The following is a 26,287-nucleotide window of genomic DNA, read 5'->3' as shown; positions in this document are numbered from 1 at the left end:
CTTGGCTTAAAGTTTACTTGGGGTTAATAAAAATATGGAGCGTGGTGACTCTAAAACAAGGGCCTAATGATCAATGTTACGGTTGATCAGAAGAAGAGAAAAAGCCCGCATTCAGTCGGAGGCTTACAGTTTTTATGAATGGCCAGGCTGGAGGCGGGGTCAAGTGGCCGATGACCATTCACTGAGCCTGCTCTGAGAAGAGGGAAAATGCTTCCTTTAAGAAAATGACTAATTATTATTTTTGATACGGCTAAGAATAAAAGTTAATTATTTGTCCACCATGACTAAAGTTAAACACTTGTTGATATCAGTTACACAAATACTTAATACAAGTTTATATTGTTTGCCAATATGAGTAACTAAAGACAGATTTAGATTTAGATTTTTTTACTTTATTGATCCCACAGTGGGGAAATTCAGTCGTCACAGCAGCATAGAAAGAACAAATAGGTGCACACAACATGAAACAGAGCAATTAATAAATACACACAGACTATATACACAAAAAAATAAAGTTTGTGATGAATGGAAAAAGTGACCAGTGCAATAAAATGAAATGAATATGAACAGTGCCACATTATTTTATGGTGTTGTTGAAAAGTCTAACAGCGGTCGGAACAAACGACCTTCGGTAGAGTATGTAGATTAACTATATGAGAAAGGCTTCTAAACATAAATGATATGTACTAGTGTTATTCATTTTCATGAGAAACAAACAGAATAAAACATTATATGCACATTATAGTTTCACCTTGAATACCGAGTTTGTCATTGTGGAGTTGTAACAATGTTCAAGGGCCAGAGGTCAGCTGGTTCACAGCATGAGACCGAGTCAAACCCCAGCTGAAAGGGGAGTTTATGATTGTTTATTCCGCCTGGTGAGTTTTATGAAGTGAAAGCTTTTTGGAGTTTATCTGTAGACCCGTGGTGTCCTGCGTCGTAAATTCTTGTAAATTCAGGATGACCTGAGGATGACCTGAGGCTCTATGTCTTGCTACAAAATGGTTAAACAAAATCTCACCACCTCCCACTTTATTACATTAAGACAAAAAGCAGCCAGGGTTTTGTAAATAGTTGTTTTTATTTTTTTTATTTAATGAAATATAAATATAACTTTTTTTAGGACCTCTATGCTCTCAATTTTCATGTCTCCCCTTGTTTTTCACATTGATTTCCTCAGTTGCTGGTGTCTATTAATGGTCATTTACTTGGTTGGATAGAAAAGAAGACATAAGGTCTGTTATTTTTCTAAGTTGGCATTATATCTTTAGAAAATCTAAGGAACACTTGTCTGTGGATGAGGCGAGAAGGGAGAAAATGAGTGAAGCAGTGGGAGCTTATGGACTTTTATATTTCTTTTTGTAGTAACAGTATCTATCATTAATGGTGAAATACATGCCATGGCTTCGCAGTTGAGGCCGCAGAACAATTGTTCTCAACAGAGCAAAGAGAAAGAGTGGAAAAGCAAAAACTCTCCAGATGTCTCTCTCTTGCGATTGTGTAAAATATTTTGCTGGCTCTCAGCAAAATCTCATAACATCCCTATAGGTTATTGCTTGCCCCTGTATTAGCCAGCAGAACTATATTTCAATAGAGAGAGAATGCAATTTATTTTGCTGTGTGTAATAATTCTGGTATGCAAGGCTGGGTTAGCACAATCCTTAATGGACAAAAATTGGAGCTGAACGCTGAATGTTGCCAGCTGTATACAAGGGTAACTGGCACTTCTCTGAAAAGCAATGAAGAAATTGTCACTGGTATTACTGTTTTTTTTAAACCCATTCTCAAATATATCACAGATCCTGACAATGTCAGCACAACCTGGTCAGTGACTCCAATTCAACATTCAGCTGAAAGCTCAAACACTGGGTACATATGCTACTTGTGGCACTAGTAGAAACAAGGTGCACTTACAATAGCTTTCACAATTGATAGATGTAATTTGTGTGGCCTATGAGAGATGAAATTACACATGAAGGTTGAACTATTTACCTCTGCATAGAGCAAGACATACGTGTGAGCGTCCATGCTACGGTCCACTGAGTATTCAATGATAATGATCTCATGGACAAAAACGCCATGAAATAAAGTTATTTTAGATAAGTAAAACCTACGATTATCATGGCTGACTTTATCACGAAACTATTCTCATAAGAATCAATAAAATTCCATCAAATGAAGTGATTTCACAGCGGCTTATTTAAAGTCCATTTATTAGTGGTCATTTATAGAAGGCAGAAAGAGGATTTTTAATGCTTGACAGTTTCCTACTTCCCCGCTGTGACCCCTGTTGACTCCTGGCTTTGCAAGTGTGTGCGTGACTTCAGTCAGCTGGAATTTTGTCAAGTCTGAACCTTTTTTCTTTTTCTTTCCCAACATGTTGTCCTTTTTGCAGTTCCCTGTGGTGGAGTGTTAACAGAGCGAAGGGGCACTATCCTTTCTCCTGGATACCCAGAACCGTACGCCAACTATCTGAACTGCGCTTGGAAAATCTCTGTTCCTGAGGGAGCCGGCATCCAGGTGAGAAGAGCCAGATGCAGATCTTAGCAGTGTCATGTTTGATGAGAGATTAAAATATTTTTTGGGTGGATGTAGTTTTTGCACACGGCCCAAGTATTAAGCAGCTACTCATTCTGCTCCTTGAGTTTATTTTTTAAATCATGCATTTTTCATGCTTTCCTTTACATTTGTATTTAAGGTACATTTATCTTTCAGATTCAAGTTGTGACCTTCGCCACAGAACACAACTGGGATTCACTGGATTTTTTTGACGGGATTGATGGCAATGCTCCAAGGCTTGGTAGCTACTCAGGTAAATTTGATACAACTGAATTTTAGTTGTCATCTCCCGATTGAATTTCAATCAGACGTCACACGGGCTCAGCTGCAAACAGATGTAGTGATAGAGCTGATGACATTTGGCCTGTCCTTTGAGAACGCTGTCTAAAACCAGTTAAAGGAGTCAAAGAAGAAAAAAATACACCACCTCCTTCACACAATGTTCCTGTCTTTGCTGTAGAGATCTTCATCATGTTACTCCTGTTTCAGTCTGGAACTTTGCAAATGTAGTGTTGCCTGAGGGCTCACATTAATGAAAATGGTGTGCTTGCCACATGGTAACCTCCAAGAAACAGGCCATCACACCATTTTAAATGCTGAATCCGAGAATACGAGGGAATGGTGTTCCCTAATGACCTGTGCCTCCTTATCAGCAATCAGTTTTATAAGACCAGGTGTCAAATTTCTCAAGTGGGGGATATTATTACATATTTTTGGAACCAAACTCTTACAAAAGTGAAACAACTGCACAGAAGAGTTAAAACTGTGCAGGCCAGTGATGGCTGTGTGAAAAGGCTGAGGTATTTTAAATGGTGAGAAATTTAGTTTTAGCTTGGGCCAAACTGATAAAGATGATTATATTTTTAAGTCTCCATGCTAAAAGACACGCGACTGGAATAGAAAACGTTCCCATATATGCAGAATATTCAGGAGATAGAGTTGTAGACCGGGCTCATGTTCTTGGTTGTTATTTTGTAGGTCTGACTTTTGTGCCTGAAGGTCCTAAAGAGGTTTATTAAGTATGGTTTTTACCTTGTACTGTGCAACAGTATTTAAACACTTGTGGGTGGTAAATTTTGTTTTGGGATGTAGGTCAAGATGCTGCATATAACTGAGATTCAATGTACATTCATCAGTAGTAAATATTCGTATGTTTTTAATGGCCTTTATTCTGGAGTAAGGACTAGACATGGTTTTAACAGTGTTGTATTATATTATACAGGTACAACAATTCCCCAACTGCTGAACAGCACGTCCAACAACCTGTACCTGACCTTCCAGTCTGACATCAGTGTGTCTGCCGCTGGCTTCCACTTGGAGTACACAGGTATGAGGAGAGACGGCTTGTCTGCCTGCCTGTCACTTTGTCTGTTGTCAGTTCATTTCTGTGTCCATCTGCCACTGGCTTCCAGCTGCTGCGCAGGGGTATAAGAAATAAGAGAGGACAGCTGGTCTGGATGCCACTGTTGGACCTTGAAAGAAATAGTGTGAGAGTGAAAGTGAGTGAGTGGGCAAAGTTTTCCCTTTTCAAATGTTTTGTCTTTGTATCTGCTCCTGTGGCATTCCAGCTTGGTATTTCCCAATAGTTTATTTATTTTTTTATGTTTTATTCTCCCATAGCATCAAGATACTGGAAAGAATCTTGCATTTTCTTTTAACAACTGAGTTTGATCATCTCTCAGTGGGCAACTCACTGAGGGGCATATTTGCTCGGGAGCTTGCGAAACATTTAGCTGTGCACAAAAATGTAAGTGGTGTAGCTGGCCCCAGTGGAGCGACTTATTTACTAGGACCTCCCAATTCAAAAATTGTGTTTATGAAAATAGGGGTGATTATTATCAATGGATTTATTTAGCTGTTCTGCAGATTCTTAACATTAGAATCCACTGTCTCTGTTATATGTTTCTGCTTTTAAGGGGGTATTTTTATGGTATTTCTTTCTTTTGTCTTCCTGCTGGTTTGTTACTCACATACTAAAATGTGTGGCTGTGACTGTGGGAGACCTTTTGTCACTCGTCTGCATCGATGGTAGAGGAAATAAACATTTCAGAAGAGTAATGTTGAGATAAAATGAGAGGATTTAGATGGTACAAAAATAAGAAAGGCAGGCCTTCATAAGAGCTGACATGAGCTCCCCTATCCAACACCACTAAAGAATAACACATTTTTGAGTAAGCTGCGTTCAAACTAACAGTCAGTTTCTACAAATTTGTTGCAAAACAAAAGAAGCATGAAAAAACCTTTGCCGTCACCGAATGTGTCCTCGCCATCAGTCGTGTCTGTCCGCGAGCGTCACACCGCTGTTGAGAATGACTTCACAGTCATGTCTCTCACAGTCAGGGCTTCGTCTCTCTGACTTGGAACCACCCGTAGTCATGTCTCTGAGTGGGCTCTTTCCTTTCTGCACTAGACCCCCCCCCCCAACGCTGTCGCTACGTACTGCTGAGAATCCCTTCAGTGCCGCGTCTCTCAGTCAGCTCTTCCCTCTGTATCTATCTAACACTTTGCCACTCCTGCCCGTGTAAAGTGCATTCCCTGATGCTTTGTTAACCACACTCGAGTCAAACTCTGCTCTACTTTTCCTGTTGCTGTTCATATTAGTTAGTTGGCCTTCCATATGGTTCTACTGTCTGCCTATCGGCAAACATTTGTGCATGTGTGATTAAGCCATGTTGCAGCCCCTATGGAACTGCTCATTTTCCAGTTTCTGCTGTTCTAATCTTTTTATTATAGCATTGTTCATAATCTGATTTATTTAGTGAAATTAAAGCAATCCTCCACTCTGACTTCTAGTTGGTTGAATCTCTGTATCTTATTTTCAGACTGTGGTTGGCTTGAACCAGCCATTTATATTTTTCACAATCCAGATTTTAGCTACCAATTAATGCTCTGAATACTCAGTACTGGGGGTTGGGGTGGGGGTGGGGGGTGGAAGAAAACAGCAACAGGGATTGGCACACACCCCAGCCAGCCAACCATCTGTTTTAAAATGTTTCCTTTGGGTGATTGTTGCAGTCCATTGAGACCAGTCATGGAAATCCTGTATACCACCCGTTATACAACATCTTAAGAGCCAAGCGTTTAACCAGCTCTCCTAAGGCAGACAGTATGCTATAGCTGAAAACAAAATTGGCCTGTTCTCACAGGCAATATGGCAGTTCACATCCCCAAAAAAGTCTTGCATTGGGCTTCAATCACTGCAGTCTGCTGAGGCCTGTGTTATTTCCACGAGCTACTGTACATGGAGCAACTATTATAACGAAATGAATCAATTATAGCCAGCTTGGAAAGACATTCATCCTTTGAATCTGCCTTAAAATATTTCAAGTTAGTTTTTTGTTTTACTTCGCGTCTAACTTCAGCCACACTCAAAGGACGTTGTAGCATTGCAGTAACTATACTGTATTCTGTACTGCCACAGGGCATGCTGCAACTTTATGTAAAATGGTTATACTATGGCCTTTCCCTCATTCATGTCAGTTAGCATTAAACTCTTCAGCCCTCTGTATTATTTCTGATTTAATGTCACTGGTAGCAGTACTATCATCTAAATACAGACCTCTTTATTTGCCACTGTTTTAAGTTTGAGGCTCGACATGCAGCAGGATGGGGGGAGTGGCAAAGGTGAACATATGGTTATGCACATCAAGAGGCAGAGTACATTTTGGTGCTCAATTCGTCAATTGAAAATTTCCAACTGCTACATTTTTTTTCATCTAGAATTGCAAACACAAGTATCATTTCAATGTTAATGGCAGAGTCAGTACTACTGGGGTAGATTGGTTACTTATTCATTGTAATTACACCAACTACAGTGGATTTGGTGAACATTTGAAGTTTTTCCTGTTCGGTTGATTAATTACTTGTAGACATTAGCAGCAGGAAAACATGTTTCAGCTGCAGTAATATTGTAAGATCTTGACATTGTCATGTATCTATGTATGTACATAAAGGGCTTAGAGATGCCTAGTTTTATGATCGACTTGAACATTTTTATTTTTAATGAAATAAGTGTGATAGTGTGTGAATCTAATTTCATCTAACGCAACCCAGTGTCACATAAATAATATACAGTGGTGTGAAAAAGTGTTTGCCCCTTCCTGATTTCCAATTTTTTTGCATGTTTGTCACACTTAAATGTTTCAGATCATCAAACAAATTTAAATATTAGTCAAAGATAACACAAGTAAACACAAAATGCAGTTTTTAAATGAAGGTTTTTATTATTAAGGGAGAAAAAAAAAATCAAAACCCACATGGCCCTGTGTGAAAAAGTGTTTGCCCCCTAACCCAAAAACTGGTTGGGCCACCCTTAGCAGCAACAACTGCAATCAAGTGTTTGCAATAACTTGCAATGAGTCTTTTGCAGCGCTGTGGAGGAATTCTGGCCCACTCATCTTTGCAGAGTTGTTGTAATTCAGCCACATTGGAGGGTTTTCAAGCACGAACCACCTTTTTAAGGTCATGCCACAGCATCTCAATAGGATTCAGGTCAGGACTTTGACTCGGCCACTCCAAAGTCTTCATTTTGTTTTTCTTCAGCCATTCAGAGGTGGACTTGCTGGTGTGTTTTGGATCATTATCCTGCTGCAGAACCCAAATTGGCTTCAGCTTGAGGTCACGAACAGATGGCCGGACATTATCCTTCAGGACTTTTTGGTAGACAGTAGAATTCATGGTTCTATTTATCACAGCAAGTCTTCCAGGCCGTGAAGCAGCAAAACAGCCCCAGACCATCACACTACTACCACCACCACCACCATATTTTACTGTTGGTATGATGTTCTTTTTCTGAAATGCGGTGTTACTTTTACGCCAGATGTAACGGGACACACACACACCTTCCAACAAGTTCAACTTTTGTCTCGTCAGTCCACGGAGTATTTTCCCAAAAGTCTTGGGGATCATCAAGATGTTTTCTGGCAAAAATGAGACGAGTGTTATCTTTGACTAATATTTAAATTTGTTTGATGATCTGAAAAATTTAAGTGACAAACATGCAAAAAAACTGGAAATCAGGAAGGGGGCAAACACTTTTTCACACCACTGTATGTAACTCTATAACAAAATAGGTCTACAATCTTCAGTATTTTTGCAAACACCAGTTGGTGTGCCCGGTGCACATTGGGCGTACTCATAATATATGTTAGAGAGAGAGAGATAGCTCATCCTGAACCACTGATGAAGAAGCTCATGTCACTGATAATTATTGGCAGTCTCCACCTACACATAGTATAGTCTTTTAATTACAATTCTACTAAATATACAATCCTATACAGTAATTAAGCACGATCTTATAACTGAAGCTTGTGTCAGATTTTTATAATTACTGGTAAAGAAATCCTATCAAATCATGTAATGGAAATTAAGATGGCCCTGTTTTTGATCCTTTGATCCTGTTTTTGATTCAACTTGTAGCTTTTGTTTATGGAGGTAGCCCTATTTATGAATGGTTAGATGGTTAAGGATGACAATCGTAATGGTCAGCATAAATAGGAAGAATATCATGATGTGATAACTGACATTGCAGTTCAGATTTTGTTAATTAATATATATATAAAATGTCCATTAGATATTAAATGACTTGTATTTGAGGTACTCAATCTCTACTTTTCCCCATTTTGTGAATGCCACCAAAGTATCTCATCCTCATCTTACACTCTCAGTTGCCTGTGTTGTGGACAGTGAATAACCACAGTACTATGCTTCATAAACTTGAACTTTCGGTTTGCCTTTGCATTTGTGTTTACCTTTACAACCACACATCTTTCCACAGAGTCAACTATTCTATATTGTGTGACCGGCGTGTTTTGCTTTTGCATCTGCCAGGTTGCTTCTTATATCTGCATCTTCTTTCATTATTTTTTTGCATCGAACCTCCTCCATCTTTTTGAACACTAAACAGTCTCCTTTTGCAGGTATAATTATATATTTTTTCATAAATATTTAAATGATTTAATTTATGTAAATTAACATGTAAAAATGAAAACAGGAGCAGACAAAACTCTCATTAACAATACATTTAGGCTCGTGATGACACATACAATTGAAATTCCATTGCCTAGATACAGCCAGGATGGCATCCTGGTTATAATATCAAGCATGTTTGATAAGGACGGGACTACTTCCAGACGTGGTGGCACATGCAGGAACAGGTGTCGACCTTCTACAGGGTGACAACGGTCTCTGCCAGAATGTGAATTCTGACAGTTTGACTGGAAACTATCTGGTGCGCAACAGGAACCAGCGCCATATGTTAGTGGCCGCCTACTCTTAACCTGACCAGAGCACAAGGTCTACTTGTACAGATCTGATACGCTGCCTCTGGCCGCAAGAATCAACTCCATACTCTGTCTGTTTAATAATGAGTTTGGCTTCAGGATATGTTTTGAAACAAGAGTGTTTTACTTTTGTTGAAGTCCTCCTGACACTGTATGACATTTTTTATAGTCCTGCATATAATGCAAGCAGTTTTCAGAGCATCCTATGCCGCAGTGTTTTACCAACCTTGTATCATATTCATTCCTTGAACTACTACGAAAGAGAATGAAAATGCACTACTTTATGAAACCGTTTTCACAGAACTCTGCAGGAGAAAGGCTGATTGTTCCCCACAGTTGGGACACGTGATAATTTCACAAAATTGTTTACATTTATAGCTGCATTGCGCTTTGATGTGCGACTTACCTTCTGGCAGCCTTACACTATGGCACAAACTGCACCACTTTCATGAATTGTGTCACCAAATCTCCTTGAAATCAATTAAAAATGTCAAAGTCAAAGAATTTCTCAAAGTAATTCTCTTACAATATTTAAACCCACATATAACAGAAAACTTCACAGCTTCAAATAATCCACCCACTCTCCTTGTACAGTAGCTCTTCTTCAATTGAATTGTTGGATCTTATGGCTGCTTTCACATTGCTTCCTGCTCTGCTCCTCTTGGGTTACTGTCTCCTCCCACTCAGATATCCTCTCTAACTTTCACTACACGTTGAGTGGAGTGACCACTCCTGCGCTTCAGTGCTCTGAACAGTTGCCTATAAAATTGTTCAGTGTCTTTTGTGGCCACATCTGCTGCCATGTTTACATTCATCCACCCACCTACTTGTTTGGACCTGTTAACTCTTTGAGTGGGCTTGAATGTGAGTGCCCGTACTATTGTGTCTGTTTTTCTCTCTTAAAAGCGGTGAGTATTTCTGTTATCTGTGCCCGCACGTAGATGAGGATGCTTTGTTTTATGTTGCTGTGTTTATATCTCCTTCTTCCTACCATTTCTCACCTGACAGCAGACTTACTAATTATGCACCATGGAGGACACTTTGTATTTTCATATTTGCTTTTCAGAGTTATTAAAAAGGTACACTGGATTGCATCCAAGCAGCATTTAAACAATCTAGTGACTTTTGACTTTTCAAAATAAGCATCTTTTCCAAAGCTATTTTGAACCGAGAATATAGGTCTATCATTAATAAAGTAAAATATGAAATGTGTTCTTCTCTCCCTGTGGATGTCATGTATTTAGTCCCCTTTAGAACAGATGAAATTGAGACATGACCACATTTATGTCATTTTCTTTTCTGTAAAAGTAAATTCACTCATCATATCCTACATTATTATAGCCCAAAGCTGGCATTTAAACCATTAAAACACAATATCAGGCCTCTCACTACCTGGCAAGTGGCACTGTAACCATTTTGTTCCAATGGAGCTCCATGTGCCTGTCAGGTTATACTTCAGGGATTGCTTTGTAATTTCACAGTGATTGCTTCAGATCACAGTCAGAAGGATTTTGCGATTACAGCCACGAGTAGAATAGTTTTATGGCTTGTCCCAGTTTCATAATGTTATGATGAGGAGAAGGAAGAAGAAGAAAAATGACTTATTCAATTATTATGCAATTACAAGCCAATTAAAATGAGGGACTGTGTAATTATATGTTAAAATGTTTACTTTTAATTTCAATAATCCCTCTTCTCCATAGGTATTTGTTTAATTGAATGTACATATTTCCATAAAATTTACAGTATATATTTCACAATTAAACAATGTCAGATGTGTAGTTGCAGTGTTCATTATGCAGAAGAATAATCGCTGTCCACACTTGTGTGTCGTGACTCTGTCCTAAGCAATAGGTTTGGATTCGTGCCCAGAGCCGCTGCCTCCCAGTAATGGCCAAAGAGTGGGCGATCGTTACACCGTGGGTGACATGGTCTCCTTCTTGTGCGACCGAGGCTTTTCATTACAGGTGGGTGAGGTCATACAGTGCAGATCTCCTGCTCCTTTATGGTTATGACAAGTGAATCATACCCACCTGCCTGGAGTGACAACGTCAAAGGAATACCCCAAAGGCTGAGTATGTCAAGGCAGCATTGCCAAGTTATTTTTCTATGACATTTGTGTGTGTGTGTGTGTGTGTGTGTGTGTGTGTGTGTGTGTGTGTGTGTGTGTGTGTGTGTGTGTGTGTATTTGTGTGTGTGTGTGTCTGTCTGTCTGTCTGACTGACTGAGAAGTGAGGAGTTCACAAGTGTGTGGTAGCTGCCCATGTATTTATGCTTGCATCTGTATTTGTAATGGTATGTGTGTACTTTGCTTGCATGTTCGTGTGTGTGTGTGTGTGTGTGTGTGTGTGTGTGTGTGTGTGTGTGTGTGTGTGTGTTGTGTCAGTGTCAGTTACAAAGCAGCTTTAACTTCCTCCAATTCCCTCCGAGTAGATACTGTAGCTGTGGCATTTTCTTCCAAGGCCACAGGCGATGGATTGTGTTAACAGTTGCCTCACTAATCCCACACCGATTTTTCTCTCCGTCTCGCGTATTCACGTCTTTTCACATTCTCTTTGGACCAACCAGCAACCTCTTACACACATCTTCAGGCTGAGTGTCTGAACACCAGAAATAGACTTGAGGCCATTGTAGAAACAAAAGCACAAGAATAGATGAGTGTTTGGAGTTCAGATGTTGTTGGTGTGTCTGCAGTACAGCTGTGCATACACACCCGTGCTTTGCTTTCAGGTCTGGTGTTGCTGGTGAATCTACCAGCATGCATGTATTTTATGAGAACTCTGAGTTGCAGAAAACTTCAAGGCTGAACTAAGATTTGAAAGGAATAAAAGAGCATCACGGCTATGAATATTGAACATTACTTTTACATGTAACAGAAAACAAGTCTGGAGGCAGTATGTTCTCTCCATAGTCAGACCCCAGGTGGTTCTACCTTCCTAGCAGCAAGCAGTCTCTCTCCTGCTCTTGATACCATTAAATATTTATACACGAGGAAGATTTTGAGGAATCCAAAAATTATTTGACTACCTCCAAAGACCTGTTGGACAGACATAAAATCTGCTGGAATCACCTGTTGGTTTTATCTTTTTTTTTAATTTTTTTAATTTTTACTGTACATGATTTTGGAGGTTGTGAATACATTGTTTTTGTTTGTTTTCTTGAACAGGGTAATGCATACATTACCTGCATGCCTGGTCCCGTCCGGAGGTGGAATTACCCCGTACCTCTGTGTTTAGGTAATGTATTATTTTATATACTCTGACACTTCTAGCAAACATGGTTTCAATGAGGTGATATTGCTGACAACAATTCGTAGCACCAAACACATTCCCCTTGTTTTTATGTTCTGCTCTTCAACTTTTCTCTTTGACTGGTTTATATTTTCACCTCCCTGTTTTTTATATTTCTCTCATAACCTATATTCTACTGATACACAGTGACACAATAGATCAGTGGCCTCACAAAGGACTTGTTATTGTATTAGAGAAAGCTACAATTTCATTGTAAGATCAGGGGAAGGGATGATAGTTGGGCGTGGATGGCTTTGGGGGGGGTAGGGATTGCACATTTTCTCCCTTCCCTTTCAGTTGAGAATCAATAAGGCTTTGCGCCATCTCAGTATGTTGTTTGATTTCTGATACCCCTGATGAGAGACTCTCGTCTCCCACGACACTTCCTCAGACGTTTAGTGGCACAGTGAGAGATCCCAGAGATTACTAAGGAAGCTCTCTGCTTTCTCTTTTGACACTTCACTGTTCAGTTGCCCCCAATTACACATGTACACAAACATACCCATTAGTGCAAGTACACTGCTACAGTGCCAAACAACACACAGACAAAAAACTGCACGCCTGCACACAGCGCCCTTCATGTAAATGCTCTGTCCCTGTTGTTTTCACCATTCACTGCAGACAAAAATCCCAGCTTTACCTTTGACAGGCATGTTCGCGGATGCGTGTGTTCACTCATTAGTCCGGCTCCTCGCTCATTTACAGTACACATGCTCACCCGAATACCCCAGGATCTTTGCTCACTTTGTTGCTGATAAACCCACATCAAAGTGGTTGCATGCCCCTGCACAAACAGTATAACATCCTCGTAAGTGCCTCTCCTCTTCCCTTTCATTTCATACACAAGCAGGTCAAGCAGATTTCCCCCTCCTACCAGCAGCACAATTAAAATCCCAAGATAGTTTTTGCCTCATTCTGGCCTTGGTTGGTAGTCCCCAAAGAAATAGCAGCAGCTACCCCTGTGTTTCCTTCCATTTGTTAGAAAGAAAAAGAGGTTTGATTTTACTGCAAGTTAATAAAATCTTATGCACCGAGGTGTTCATGTAAGACTCGGGTAGGTGTTACAAGAGAGAAGAGGTGGCGAGGGGGCGGGCGTGCGGCAACCTTCTCAGTAGGCTGAAGAAGGGTGAAGTAATTACTGCCACTGCTGAGAAAAACTCTGTATTGAATATTGACTCCCTCATTTATTGTGATTGAAAGCACCACCGAACAAGGGATATGCCCAAGCCTGTTATCTTTTCATGAATGCCCTTATGGAGCATAATCCACATGGTCAAAATGAAATGTTCATGCATAAATCAAACACACAGCACTGGTACTCCTCCTTTTGCACTCACAACAATTATGCATGTACTTGAATTCACACGCACATAGACACCATTTTATGTGCCCTCCCTCCATACCCCTCCACCCCATTCCTTGTTTTTCTTGTTTTTCCCTTCGAACCGTTCTGCGGAGAAGTGACATGTTCTTTCTCCTTGGTTGGTCTCCCTCAGCTCAGTGTGGCGGCTCCATGACAGACTTCAGCGGCGTCATCCTCAGCCCAGGCTTTCCAGGGAATTACCAAAGCAGCCTGGACTGCAGTTGGAGAGTTCAGCTCCCTATTGGCTTCGGTCTGTAAACCCCCACCACCACCACCGCCTCTGCCAACGCTACCCCCCATATTTCCCTTCTTCTCCTACTCTCCTCTCCATTTCTTCTTTTTTCTTCTGCTAGCTCTCATGTCTTCTGTGCTGCATTATTGTGCTTTGTTGTGATTTCTCTCTCCTTTCCTCACCTCGCATGCTGGGAGTTTGGGCTTGTGCGTGTGTGAGCAGCAATGGAGCGTGTGGAGTGTCAATGAGTTTGTGACATTTGGAGTGTCTTTTTTCAGACTTTCAATATTTCATTTTGTACTATGTAAGAAGGTAAGAGGAGTTTAATTCATCTGTAAAGTAAGCAAACAACAGTTGGTTAATTGTATGTTTTTTTTGGTGTCATGGCGTCCTTCCCCCATCTATCAAACACGGGGTCCGAGTATTGACAGCTCCCAAGTACACCATAGAACAGGTTCTCCTGGCCGCAGGAAAACAGATCGGCAATGATAATATAACACATGGCTCTTGGATGAATAAGGCCTTTGTGGCCTTTCCCCGAGAGGAACGTTTAGTCCACCTGCTGGTCGAGAGGGGTTTGGTGTTGGACGACCTGTTTGTAGCCATCTCACCGCTGTTCATACTATCTACGGATCACTGTGTCAGGTGTCCCTCCTTTCATCCCCAATGAGCTGCTGGAAAAAGAACAGACCCGTTTCGGTAGATTTTCCAGCGGATTTAGAACAGTTTGTCTTGGCTGTAAAGACGACGGATTACAGCATGTTCAGTCGCTAAGAAAACAGGCTTTCATGTACCTGAACGATCCCGCACAGGTCCTAGAAGTTTCTTTTAAGGTTAAATTTGAAAACGGGTACTATACAGTCAATGCTAGTTCTGGTAGCATGAAATGCTTCGAGTGTGGTGATGTTGGGCACAAACGGTCATCCTGCCCACATAAAGAGTGGGCTGCCGGTAGCGGTGCAGGTGAGCGGGCGGCTGCCAGCGAGCAGCCGGCTCCCGGCGAGCAGCAAGCTGCGGGCGCCGGTAAATATCAGGCCACCGATTAGCACCAGATTACGGGAGGCGCTGGCCAGCAGTCTGACCCACCCAATAGTGAAAGTACTGAGAGCAGTGTGAGAGGCATAGGTTTGGAAAAAACTGAGGGACAGTCTGTGGTAGGTAATGAAGGTAGTGAGGCTGAAATGACATCAGCAGGAAGGTTGAACATTGTAACAGGTGAGACTGCAGAAGTCATGTTGGAGGATGACTCCAACGTGTCTCAGTTTTCTGACATCGTATCACAGGACGACAGGCAACCGTACTCTGTACAGGGAATTATTTTTTTCCGAGACGAGACTTTTGGCAGACAGTCTGTTGAAATAATTGATTTTTTTTCCCCGATGTCAACAGATTCATAAATTCTGTACTAAAAATCAGAAGACAGGTTGGCTACAAACAGTTAAAAAAACAAAAAGGTTTCACCTTAAAAAAGAAATACTGATGAAAACTGAGGAAAAACAATCGGGGGAAAGTCTCCTCTAAAGGCTAAATATACATGGGTGAAGCACTAAGGGTCGTCCTCTTCTCCGGTTTTACTGTCCTCTTTCTACTCTCTCTGCTCTACATGGAAGTTCTTAAAATTGGGACTTAAAACATCAATGGAGGCAGGAATTACGGACAGCAGTGGAAAACTGAAAAAGTTCACTTCAGCTCAATGAAACACGGGTGGGAGGTTGGAAAGGCACAGATCTGTGTTTTCTGCCAGCAGTACACCTCAAACTCCACCACTAAAATCAAGTCTGCTGTCAAAGACCTTTAAGCCAACATTAAAACTATTGAGAAGGGCTTCCAGAGAGACCCGGATCCCACTGTGGGCCAACTGCTGCAGGAGAGGAGGTTGGAGTTGAGCTCTATCCTGCAAGAGAGATTGAAGGGAACTCTAGTCAGGGCTCGCTTTCTGCAGTTAAAGGACATAGATGCCCCGGTGGCGCAGAGGAAGCGGATGACCTGTCTGAAGCTCCCAGGAGGCAGGATAACCATCGACCAGAGGGAGATGAGAAGCCATGCCTTGGAGTTCTACGCTGCTCTCTTTGGGGGAGAGCAAAGTTGTGCGGAGAGCCGTAAGGAGCTCCTGGAGGGTCTTCTCCAGCTGAATCCAGCGGAGAGGGCTCAGCTGGATTGCGAGCTGACGCTGGAGGAGCTGACAGCTGCGGTGAACCAGATGGCATCAGGAAGGGCTCCGGGAATCAATGGCCTCTCCAAAGATTTCTTTAAGCGGTTCTGGAATGTCATCGGTTCTGACTTTAATTGCGTTTTGTTAAAATGCTTTAAAACAGGCTCACTTCCTGTTTCATGTCAGCGGGCAGTACTCTCCCTGCTGCCCAAGAAGAGTGACCTGGCCCTTCTTAAGAACTGGAGACCGGTGGCTCTGCTTTGTACTGACTATAAGGTGCTTTCCATAGCCTTATCCAACAGACTTAGAGCCTACTTGGAAATAATTGTAAATAGCGACCGAACTTATTGTATCCCGGATAGGACAATTATGGACATTGGAATATTTTTCTCATTGGTGATGTTCTTGACATATATAAATTCCATGATGCAAATGTTGGCATTGTCTCACTGGATCAGGAGAAGGCTTTCGACAGGGTGGATCACTCCTATCTGTTTTCTGCACTCAGGGCTTTTGGGCTTGGAGATGGTTTTTAGGCCATGGGTGGGTTTGTTGTACAGTAGTGCTGAATGTATGGGTAAAACGGGAGTGGTGCCGAGTTGATCGATTCCTGTACAGTGAAGGATAATATGGGGTTGTCCTATCTCAGGGCAACTATACAGTCTTGCTATTGAGCCTCTGTTGTGCAGGCTGAGAAGTCAGCTCAGTGGTCTGTCACTGCCTAGATCCTCCAGTCTTTGTCGTCCCCTTGCTGTGTCTGCTTATGCTGATGATGTAAACATCTTCATCAGGGGACGGGGAGATGTTCTTTGTCTGCAGGATACCTTGGCTCTTTATGACGGGGCTTCATCTGCACGGGTGAAGTGGGCAAAATCTGAAGCCTTATTGGTGGGTGAGGCAGTGGAGACATCAGATGGTGCCCCAACTGCCTGGAGGTCTTCAGTGGGGAAAAGGGGGATTAAAAGTGTTGGGTGTGATTTTAGGCTCTGATGACTTTCAGAAAAAGAACTGGGAGGGAGTTAAGGAGAAGGTGTGTACTCGGTTGTCTAAATGGCAATGGTTGCTGCCCCAGTTGTCGTTTAGGGGAAGAGTTCTGTTTGCTAATAACTTGGGTGCCTCGATTCTGTGGCACAGACTCCTCGCTCTGATGCCAAGATCGCCTCTTTCAGACTCCGGACTGCACAGAAGCTACTCTATGGCTGTGGCCCCAGCTGGGTGGACACTGCTCGACTGCTGCTGAGGAGAGCTGGGCGATTGGGCTATGACCAGCAGCTCTTTCTCCTACAAGCTGAGTGAGTGGACTTCGCTGGGCTGACACCGTTCTACAGCTCTGTTTTGCAGGCATGGCAGGTTTTTAAGACTGCACGTGTAATTGATGAGACTCCCGGCATGTGGCTGCTGGAGGAACCTTTGTTTTTCAGCAGCTTCATAAGGACTGAAACGCTGCAGTCTACCAGCCTGCGAACGAGTCTCAATGAAGCCGGCTGCACTAAACTGGGACATTTGGTGAAGTCAAACATGCTGTCATCAACAGCATCATCCATGGTCACCTTCAGACAGAACGCCAACATCACGTCTGTCAGGTTGACCAACAGAATAGTGGAGGAGGTCTGTGCCGCCCTGCCACAACACCTGAGAGCAGTTACAGGAAACTGTACTCTGACTGACCAGTGGGATGAAGAGTGAGTCACCCCCCCCCCCCCCCCCCCTCTGCTCATTGCCCCAGCTGTGGGGGACTGGCAGGGGGAGGAAATAAGCTGCTGACGTTCACAACCCCTCACATGGACAAATTCGGTGAAAGTTCTGGAGGGACTGTTGAAGGCCCAACTCAGGATGGAACATGCCTACTACCAGACGGAGGACAATATACAGGCCTTCAGGGACAGATGGACCATTGGGAGCATTTTATGCTCAGTGGGTGCTGGTGGAGAGCTGGTGGTGAACTTCTGAACATATTGAACATTGCGACTGATCGTTCATTTGTTTTTTGGTGGTTTATTTGGGGTATTTTATTTGTTTGATTTACCTGAAGGTTTTTATTTTCCCATTTCTGCTTTTTAAGTGATGTTTTAGAGTGTTTTCTGTTTTCCCTGCAATAGTGAAATAAAAGGACTTTAAAAACCTCTCCTCTCCTCTCCTCCCCTCCCCTCTCCTCTATACATTGGTAGTATCAACCCTGCTGCAGTATTTGATAGAAAACCTACACACTGATACTTTGAATTTATTCATACATTCTTGAGTTTGCCTCCTACATTAACCCTTTCCTTTCTGCTCTTTAGGGATCCATCTGCAGTTTCTAAACTTCTCCACAGAGCCAGTTCATGACTATTTAGAGGTGCGCAGCGGGAGCCTTGAGACAGGAACGGTGATTGATCGGTTCAGCGGCCCTGTGGTGCCCAACTCACTCTTCAGCACCACCCACGAGACCACGCTCTTCTTCCATAGCGACTACTCTCAGAACAAGCATGGCTTCCACATTGTTTACCAGGGTGAGGAACAAAGATGTTAAAAAATGTCATATCAGCAGCTGAAGTCGAGGAAGACTGAAACGTTTGCTCATCTCCATTGTTTACATTAGATCCAGATCAGGGACAAAGATTTGTCCTGCAAGGCAGATGATTTCACTTAGGTTGTAAGATGACAAAAGGTTTCAGAATAAAGAAAAGGAAATCAGTGCTGATGTCCTCAGAGACATTTCATCGCACATATCCTTGAATAATAATAATGTCGTCTGTGTCAGTGGGATATTTTATGTTTGAAGCCAAAGTGGAAAAGAAGCATCAGTAATAGACTGGGAACATACAACTTCTTCATATTTTCTAAATGTTTTCGATCAAGAAATCATTTTTTTTCTAGTCTATCCATGTTTTTAAAAGCAGAAGCTCACATTTTAGATGTTGGTTCTTTGAGGTAATTATAGATACTTTATTATACCGTACTATCTATGTGTTAACATACCATGTGTGTAATCTGTTTCATAAACCTCCCCTGCGGTGTATCGGTTTACATTTTTCCCCTAGCCTACGAGCTTCAGAGGTGTCCAGACCCTCGCCCCTTCCGTAACGGCATAGTGATTGGTCAAGACTACAGCGTGGGGATGACCATTTCCTTCGAGTGCCTGCCGGGTTACACTCTTCTTGGGGAGCCTTCTCTCACTTGTCTGCATGGAGTCAGCAGAAACTGGAATCACCCCATACCTCGCTGTGAAGGTGACATTCTATTGTCTTTTATAAGTGGTGTCTTTCACATGCAGAAAAACTTCTCTACCAAGACATAAATGATTCCTCCAAAAAAAAAAAAAAAAAAAAAAAAAATACAAATTATAATTAGGAATTATGAAATGCCCTTTTATGTCACAGTTTATCTAAACTTTGCGGGAAATATTTTAATAAATTTGCGCTAACAAATCCTTGAGAAAGTTATGCATGCAACTTCTTGAAAGGCGGATTAAAGGAGAGACGGAGACGCTTTTCTTTTTGGCATTACCCACTAAAAATAACATCTTTGAAGTTATTTTGAATAGAAGGATATAGGTTATTAAGTCTGCTTGTAGTCCTGTCCTCTATTCTCCCACATTAAAGCATCTGACTCACCAGCAATATAGCACCACTTCACTGAAATATAAACTGATGCAGCTCATTGTAATGATAAAAAGCTGAATATGTCTCTTCAGATGTTACTCAAGTGTGCTAAATTATCTTTCATCAGTTAAGTGAGGTAGTAATATACATCTTAGGTACTCAGCATAGTTTGGTATTTCTCTAAGAAAGCTTTTTTTTTTTGTCATGTTGCTCCTGTTGAGTTTACAGTCCTGTTTTGATCCCGAGGGTAAAGCTTTGACTTTGACTACCAGTTCAAAGTCAAGCTTTAACACATCTGAACCGGCATGACGGGCGGAGTTTTAGTGTCAGAGTCAGTCAGCGTCATCAGGCTCACAGCTTCCAGTAACCATTCCCTGCAGTTGTATCTAACAGGTGCATTACAACCCACCCACCCCCCCTCCCCCAGTATTTCAGTGATAACCCAATAACACACTGTTATTGTTTGTTTTATCAACAGTCACAAAAGCAATCTTTATGACATGAGGTAGGACTGACTTTCTATTTTTGTCCATCATCTGTCTTTGTTCCCTCCCTTCAGCTCTCTGTGGTGGGAATATAACATACATGAATGGCACCATTTATTCTCCTGGACACCCAGCCGAGTATCCACACTTCCAGGACTGCATGTGGATCGTCAGAGTGCCTCCTGGATACGGCATCTTCATCAACTTCTCTGTCATCAATACAGAGCCGATCTATGACTACATCACTGTGTGGTAAGTTAAGTCTTTTTCATCAATCATCATCAAACACACTGGCAATGGTTGGGTGGCAGTGTTTCTCCATCACTAGTAATCTTTGTGATCTTTATTAACCATTTATACAGATTTCACAAATGATGCCAAGAAGCGAATCACAAAAATGTATATCCATGGAAATGATAAAGTTTGCACCAGATGTGTACCATCCCGTATACAATACTGACGACTAGGGCAGCCCTGACTAAAGAGTCTTCGATATACATTAGTTTAAAACAATAGTCGACTAGTTGTTGCATGTTAATGATATTAATTTATTATTCAAATATTTATTTTGTAGTTTGAGTTTCAGAGCTGACGAAGAATGTAATAAGTGACATTGTTAACATTGTGCTTCATTACTGACAAATACAAAAGTGTAATAATGAGCTTTTGAAATATAACTTTTAGAAGCGCACACATGAATGGTGCTGCCAGTTAACGACAATGCTAAATGATTTTGAATGTCTGAACATTCAACAAGGAGACTGAACATTTTGTTAATTTACTTCAACACAGTAAATTATTTATTAGCTTAGTCAGTCTCAAGGCTACTAACAGATGATTGACAGGCAGGGTATAAGAGGATCTGCATCCTCTGATGTGTGTGTGTGTGTGTGTGTGTGTGTGTGTGTGTGTGTGTGTGTGTGTGTGCGTGCGTGTGTGTGTGTGTGTGTTTGAGAGATAGTGACAGCAAAATAAATAAAAGGAGACAAGTTCACACAATTAAAAAGCCTATAACACAATGCCAACGGCCGTTCAAATATGTTCACGTCTGTCCTGACATTTGTGGCTTTATTTTTTCCTTCTCTGAAAACGTATTTCATTACAGCCTTTCCCTGAAAAAAAAAGAATCTGAAGAATCTTCAGCTCTTAACAGACAGTTGTACAGCAGTAAACCTTCTTCCTGTCTTTCCAGCATCTGCCTCCCTCTTCCTATACCTCTCTGTAGCCTCTCTGTTGTATGGTAAGCCCCAGGCAGTCGTGGAGCAGTCCTCAAGGGTGATAAAGGAGGGAAATGCCTTCTAGCATCTGGGGCTGCCATTCATAGTATGGGAAGAGGGAGCTGCTGGTACCAGTGTTTTCAAATGAAATGGCGCATAAACAATCTGTCCCATGATGGCATCATTTCATTTCCCTGCCTGACAGCCATCTCCCATTTTGCTGATCACCCTGCAATGAAATTGCAATAACACTTTTCTTTAATATATAAGACAGTAAAGGTACACGTACAAAAAAATAGCATTTGGTGTACATCACTGTTGGATAGGCCTAGAGTTACCTGAAAATGCCAGTAATCAAATGCTTTTCTCTTGTTCAGAAATATCATTTATACATAATAGAAAATTCACGTTTTCTCTTATGAATCTTTATTCTCATCCTGAGAGAAAAGTAAATAGCATCCAGGTTGTCCCATCTTATGTGACCAAAACAAATTTGTTTTTCAGCTTTATTTCAGACACAGAATAGAATAATGTTCTGAATGTTGAAAGTTCACCCCCATCCTCAATAGCAGAAGATCTTCTATGTTTTGGAGCCGGCAGCTAATGACTGCCCTATAAAACTCTGCACCTCTAATAACGTTATATCTTCTTAAAGATTTATTTTTGGGCATTTCTTCCTATATTTGATGGACAATGAAAGAAAGACAGGAAACGAGAGGGAAGTGATACGAGGAATGACATGCATTAAACGCCTAGACTCCCTGCTCAGGGCATTGGTGCCCATGTGGTTTGCCCAGTGACAAGTTTTATTATTACTCCACGGCACACAACTGTAGTTTTTAATGTCTCAATAGGGATACCTGTTGTGAATACAGTTCCTGAGAAATTCAATTTAGAAACAGTTTATATGTACTATATATTAACTACGTGGAAATGCTTGTTTTTAACAAGTCCAATGAATCATCTCTAAAGATATATATCGTCATATTACCCAGCCCAACATCTATCTGTTCATCCATTTTCAGCCACTTCCCTCCACCTCGATCTGGGGAATCCTGAGGCCCACCCTGCCCAGCTGGAATATACTATATAAGTCTGTTTGGGTCTGTGCCCGGGGTCTCCTCCCAGCCGGACGCGCCTGATGTAGCTCCACAGGGAGGCGTCCTAATATGATGTCTGTGTTGCTTCAAATAGTTCTTTTCAGAAAGAGCAGCAGGTCTACTCCAAACTCTTCCCACATATCTGGCTCCTTGCTTTGTGATCCCAACCTGCACAGGCAGCTTATTTAAACTTTTTGTACCCATAACCCAAGAATTTCCCCCTCAGGCTTCACTCCATTTTCCATATGGCATTTCAGTACATGCTATTTGTCAGTTCCACACATCACTGTAACCCCATTTGGGAACGAGGCCTATAGGTACTCAAAACTCTTTCAGTTGGGTTGCAGCCCTAAATGCCAGAGGTGGATGACTGTCCAAAAGATGCTGACACGACAGCCTGACAACATTCAGTGCCTTTTCCCATCTCAGCATGTATCTTATCCGCTGCTGACATCATGCCAGGAACTATTTCCGTGGCTTTTACTCGACTATCTTTTTATCTGGCTTGTAATTTGTGGAGCCTGAAGGCGTTGGTAGACTGGCTTCCATCACTTGAAATGTATCCCCATTGTCACATCTTTGCCATGCTTTGATTGTGTTATGACATGCAGTGTACATCCAGTTTTTCAGTTTTGACTATAGACATGCTATTGAATAGGAGATAAGCTGCCATAAATATAGGTTTACCCTCCTAGAGACACATCCACCCTTCCCAGATAACAGCCTTCTCTTCTTTTTAATTAAGGATGGAATTTCCGAGTTAATTACGAGTCGATTAGGTTTTGATTCTCAGGGCTGCAATTTCTTAAACGGCATGGTATTTTGTTGAGCTTTAGGATTTTGTGATAATGATCTGTCAATTTTCTGAAAAAATGTTTTCCTTCCAGGGTCACATGTGCTGAAGTTCAGTCATAAGCATATTACCTCAATATGTACAGAATATTAGAGTTCTTAACAAACTAGTGATTTTGGAATTTGCAGAATTGATTGAATCTTTCCCCAAAAAACGTTATTCCTCGTCAATAGGTAACACAGCAGAAAGATGAAAAAAATTGTAGTACTCTACGACCCCATCAGCCAACATACAGTATACTTAACTTCTACTTTAACACTGTTGATTAATGTAATTTTTTTTCCTCAGATTGTTAGAATGACTGCCGAGTCCATAAGACTGCTGGGGGATAAGCAGACCTGCTCTTTGATCCCAGCAAGTTATTACTGGAGCTTATTTATCAATCATTTTCTCTCCCTCTGTCCTCCTCCTCCTTCTCCTCCTCCCTTTACTCATTCCCTTCCCCCTCTCCCCATCTCCCTGTATCTTTGTACCAGGGATGGACCGGAACAGACCTCGCCTCAAATCGGCCAGTTCAGCGGCAGCTCCGTACAGGAAGGCGTGTCTACCACCGCCAATCAGATCCTCATCAAGTTCCACAGCGACTTCAGCACCAGTGGCTTCTTTGAGCTGCATTATTACGGTAACGTCCCCTTTGATGCCAGCTAAGTACAGACACGCTGCAGTCATGATCTTCAGTAATGTAATGATTGCAGTAACCCCACTGTCGTTATGAACTTCACAAGCGAGCAGAGACAGATTGCCCTCCTTTTTTCCATATCGAAAAGCCTTTAATTTTCACTTTTTTATTTGGCTTCCTCGTTTTGCTCAGGCTATTGCTTCCAGTTCTGTGGAATGATAAATGGTCTTCTTATGCCTATTTTTTGTGTGCACTATTAAAACGCCCCTTTGAAAAGAAGCTGATTAATAATAAAATGTTCCCCATCTCAACTAAATTAGTGATTGGTTTTTGATGATCATGAACAGTGATGGGTAGCAATTTATGATCTAATCAACTTTCAGGATGATGGTATAGTAAAGATTGCTGCAGCTGAATAGAAAACACACACACACACACACACACACACACACACACACACACACACACACACACACACACACACAATCTGTGTGTCTCACCCTCTCTGTTTTCTGATGCACGTATACACTCTGTCTGCTGGTTCTCTCTGCTACAGCTTACCAGCTGAGAACATGTCAGCCACCGCCTCCTGTCGCCAATGCCACGATCCTAACCGATGATGACGAGTTTGAAATAGGTTTGTCTTTTTCTATTTTGCTTGTTTTGTTGCAAGGAAAGAAAAAAAAATTTGCACCAAACATAATGTTTTTTGTTGGGACAGCCCTGGATGAAGGAAATAAAAAACAGGAATAGATGCATCAAATGGTTTTGATCATTAATTATTTCTTTCATTCCCCATTGGTTTATTAAAACCATTGTTTGTATCTGTATGTGTCTTAGTTCCTATATTTTTGCCAATTTTGAGTTTAATAATTACTCAGTCCATTTCATAATTTGAAACAGCTTTGTTTGGAGTACATGCATACTTAAATCCTTAAATAATACTGCAACTAAACATGTGTTTGCCGCCTTTACTGTCATTCCATCTGGAACGTGCCCTTAAGCTTTCTACTTTGTGCTCTTGCTCTTCCCTCTTATATTTCATTCCTTTCTTTTTAGGTCTTCTGTGTATTCAGGCCTCATGCATTAAAATATTAGTTTAAGGGCAGGGCTAATTAGCCCTACTTATAAGATGTTTGTATTTTCAGTGTCCAGATGTGATTAGCAGAGTGAAGTGGAAGTAATATGGCTGCCTCATACTGTCTCTTTGAAATTTAGTGTAATTTTGATTTTATATGCGTGAGCTTGTGTACGTGTTTGCGGCTCTGTAATGTAAAGAAGTGCCTTCAATCCTCCAGCTAGCTATGGGGATGTCAATCTTCATTAGAAAATGTGTTGTTGATTACTGTTTCAAGTGCTGGTGCTGAAGAGTCTTTTACTAACATAGCTTGCTGTGTGCGTGTGTGTGTGTGTGTGTGTGTGTGTGTGTGTGTGTGTGTGTGTGTGTGTGTGTGTGTGTGTGTGTGTGTGTGTGCGCGTGTGTGTGTGTGGCTGTGTTTGTGTGTGTGGCTGTGTGGCCGGATGGATGGATTTGTTTTTCATGTCCACTCCTGGCCTGTGTGTGTGTGTGTGTGTGTGTGTGTGTGTGTGTGTGTGTGTGTGTGTACACGATTGCGGGTGTAAATGACCTCTCAGGGGACATTATTCAGTACTCGTGCCTGCCAGGCTTCACCTTGGTGGGCAGTGAGATTCTGACCTGCCGACTTGGAGAAAGGCTACAGATGGACGGATCACCACCAGTCTGTCAAGGTGGGTTTCTGGAGTTTTTGATTCTGCTGGGTATGTTGTGAATGTTTCTTTTCCAATGTTCTTGTGTTTGCCTGTGTAAATATACCTCTGTGTGTGCGTGTGTGTCTGCCTGTCTGTCTGTCTGTGTTTGTGCGCATTTCCCCCACGTTCAAGTGTATGCGTAATCATGTTCCGTTATGTGTGTGCTTGACACCACTCTGCCAAGGTTGGTTGCAGTCAGCAGCACCCATGTTAATGCATCATTTAACAGACCGCCAGCAGGGCTCCCTCCAGCTTTCTCCTGGTGGCGGATGGCGTCTCTATTGTAATTGATCAAAATTCACAGAATACTGACCCACGTGCACTCCCTTAAAACAGACATTTAAGTGAGATCAGTTTAAAACCATTTACTGATCAGCAGGTTTAATCGACAAGTGTTTTTTTGCCATGTAACAAGTTGGACAGTCTCCATCGAAAGAAACAGGAGCTTATATACTACCCCTCAATCCCACTGAATGGCCTCATGGCTTTGATCGATGTAAAATGTCTCCCTACCCGTGTTTTTTCAGAAGATGGATTTCAAACAAGAAGCAAAGGAAAAAGAAATGTCTGTTGTCTGCATCAGAGATTTTGTTTAGACTACAAAAACAAATGCCATCAGCCTGCCTGCCGTGCCAATACATCTCTGCTGCAGTCAACAGAGCACGCTGAAACCTTCTATCCCCTGTGGATAGGCATCTTTTGAAGTGCCCCGAAGTCTTTTGTCTACAAGTCTTGAGTTGATGAGCATTTCTGTCTTTTTATTCCTGGAAACTATGAGTAATAGC

The 26,287-nt window shown here is 41.7% G+C and overlaps 1 protein-coding gene across 3 annotated transcripts in view; it reads left to right on the top strand.

Annotated features, from left to right (window-relative positions):
- Positions 1 to 26,287, top strand: part of LOC138194477 (CUB and sushi domain-containing protein 3-like) — a 229,342-nt gene that overhangs the window by 134,823 nt on the left and 68,232 nt on the right. For 2 of the 3 annotated variants that reach the window (XM_069143246.1, XM_069143244.1), the window contains exons 35-46: positions 2,396 to 2,520; positions 2,716 to 2,812; positions 3,782 to 3,886; positions 10,689 to 10,807; positions 12,007 to 12,076; positions 13,627 to 13,743; positions 18,157 to 18,366; positions 18,898 to 19,086; positions 20,018 to 20,195; positions 23,590 to 23,735; positions 24,289 to 24,369; positions 25,368 to 25,481. In XM_069143246.1, the coding sequence (XP_068999347.1) occupies positions 2,396 to 2,520; positions 2,716 to 2,812; positions 3,782 to 3,886; positions 10,689 to 10,807; positions 12,007 to 12,076; positions 13,627 to 13,743; positions 18,157 to 18,366; positions 18,898 to 19,086; positions 20,018 to 20,195; positions 23,590 to 23,735; positions 24,289 to 24,369; positions 25,368 to 25,481 (1,551 nt within the window). The remainder of the gene's footprint in view (positions 1 to 2,395; positions 2,521 to 2,715; positions 2,813 to 3,781; positions 3,887 to 10,688; positions 10,808 to 12,006; positions 12,077 to 13,626; positions 13,744 to 18,156; positions 18,367 to 18,897; positions 19,087 to 20,017; positions 20,196 to 23,589; positions 23,736 to 24,288; positions 24,370 to 25,367; positions 25,482 to 26,287) is intronic. The other variant, XM_069143245.1, reaches the window with a different exon arrangement.

The sequence above is a fragment of the Embiotoca jacksoni genome, unplaced genomic scaffold, assembly GCF_022577435.1.
Source record: "Embiotoca jacksoni isolate LCO1_2020_lvr unplaced genomic scaffold, fEmbJac1.0.p SCAF_11, whole genome shotgun sequence".
NCBI lineage: Eukaryota > Metazoa > Chordata > Actinopteri > Embiotocidae > Embiotoca > Embiotoca jacksoni.
Note: the sequence above shows the minus strand (reverse complement) of the source record. Positions and strands in the feature narration are given on the sequence as shown.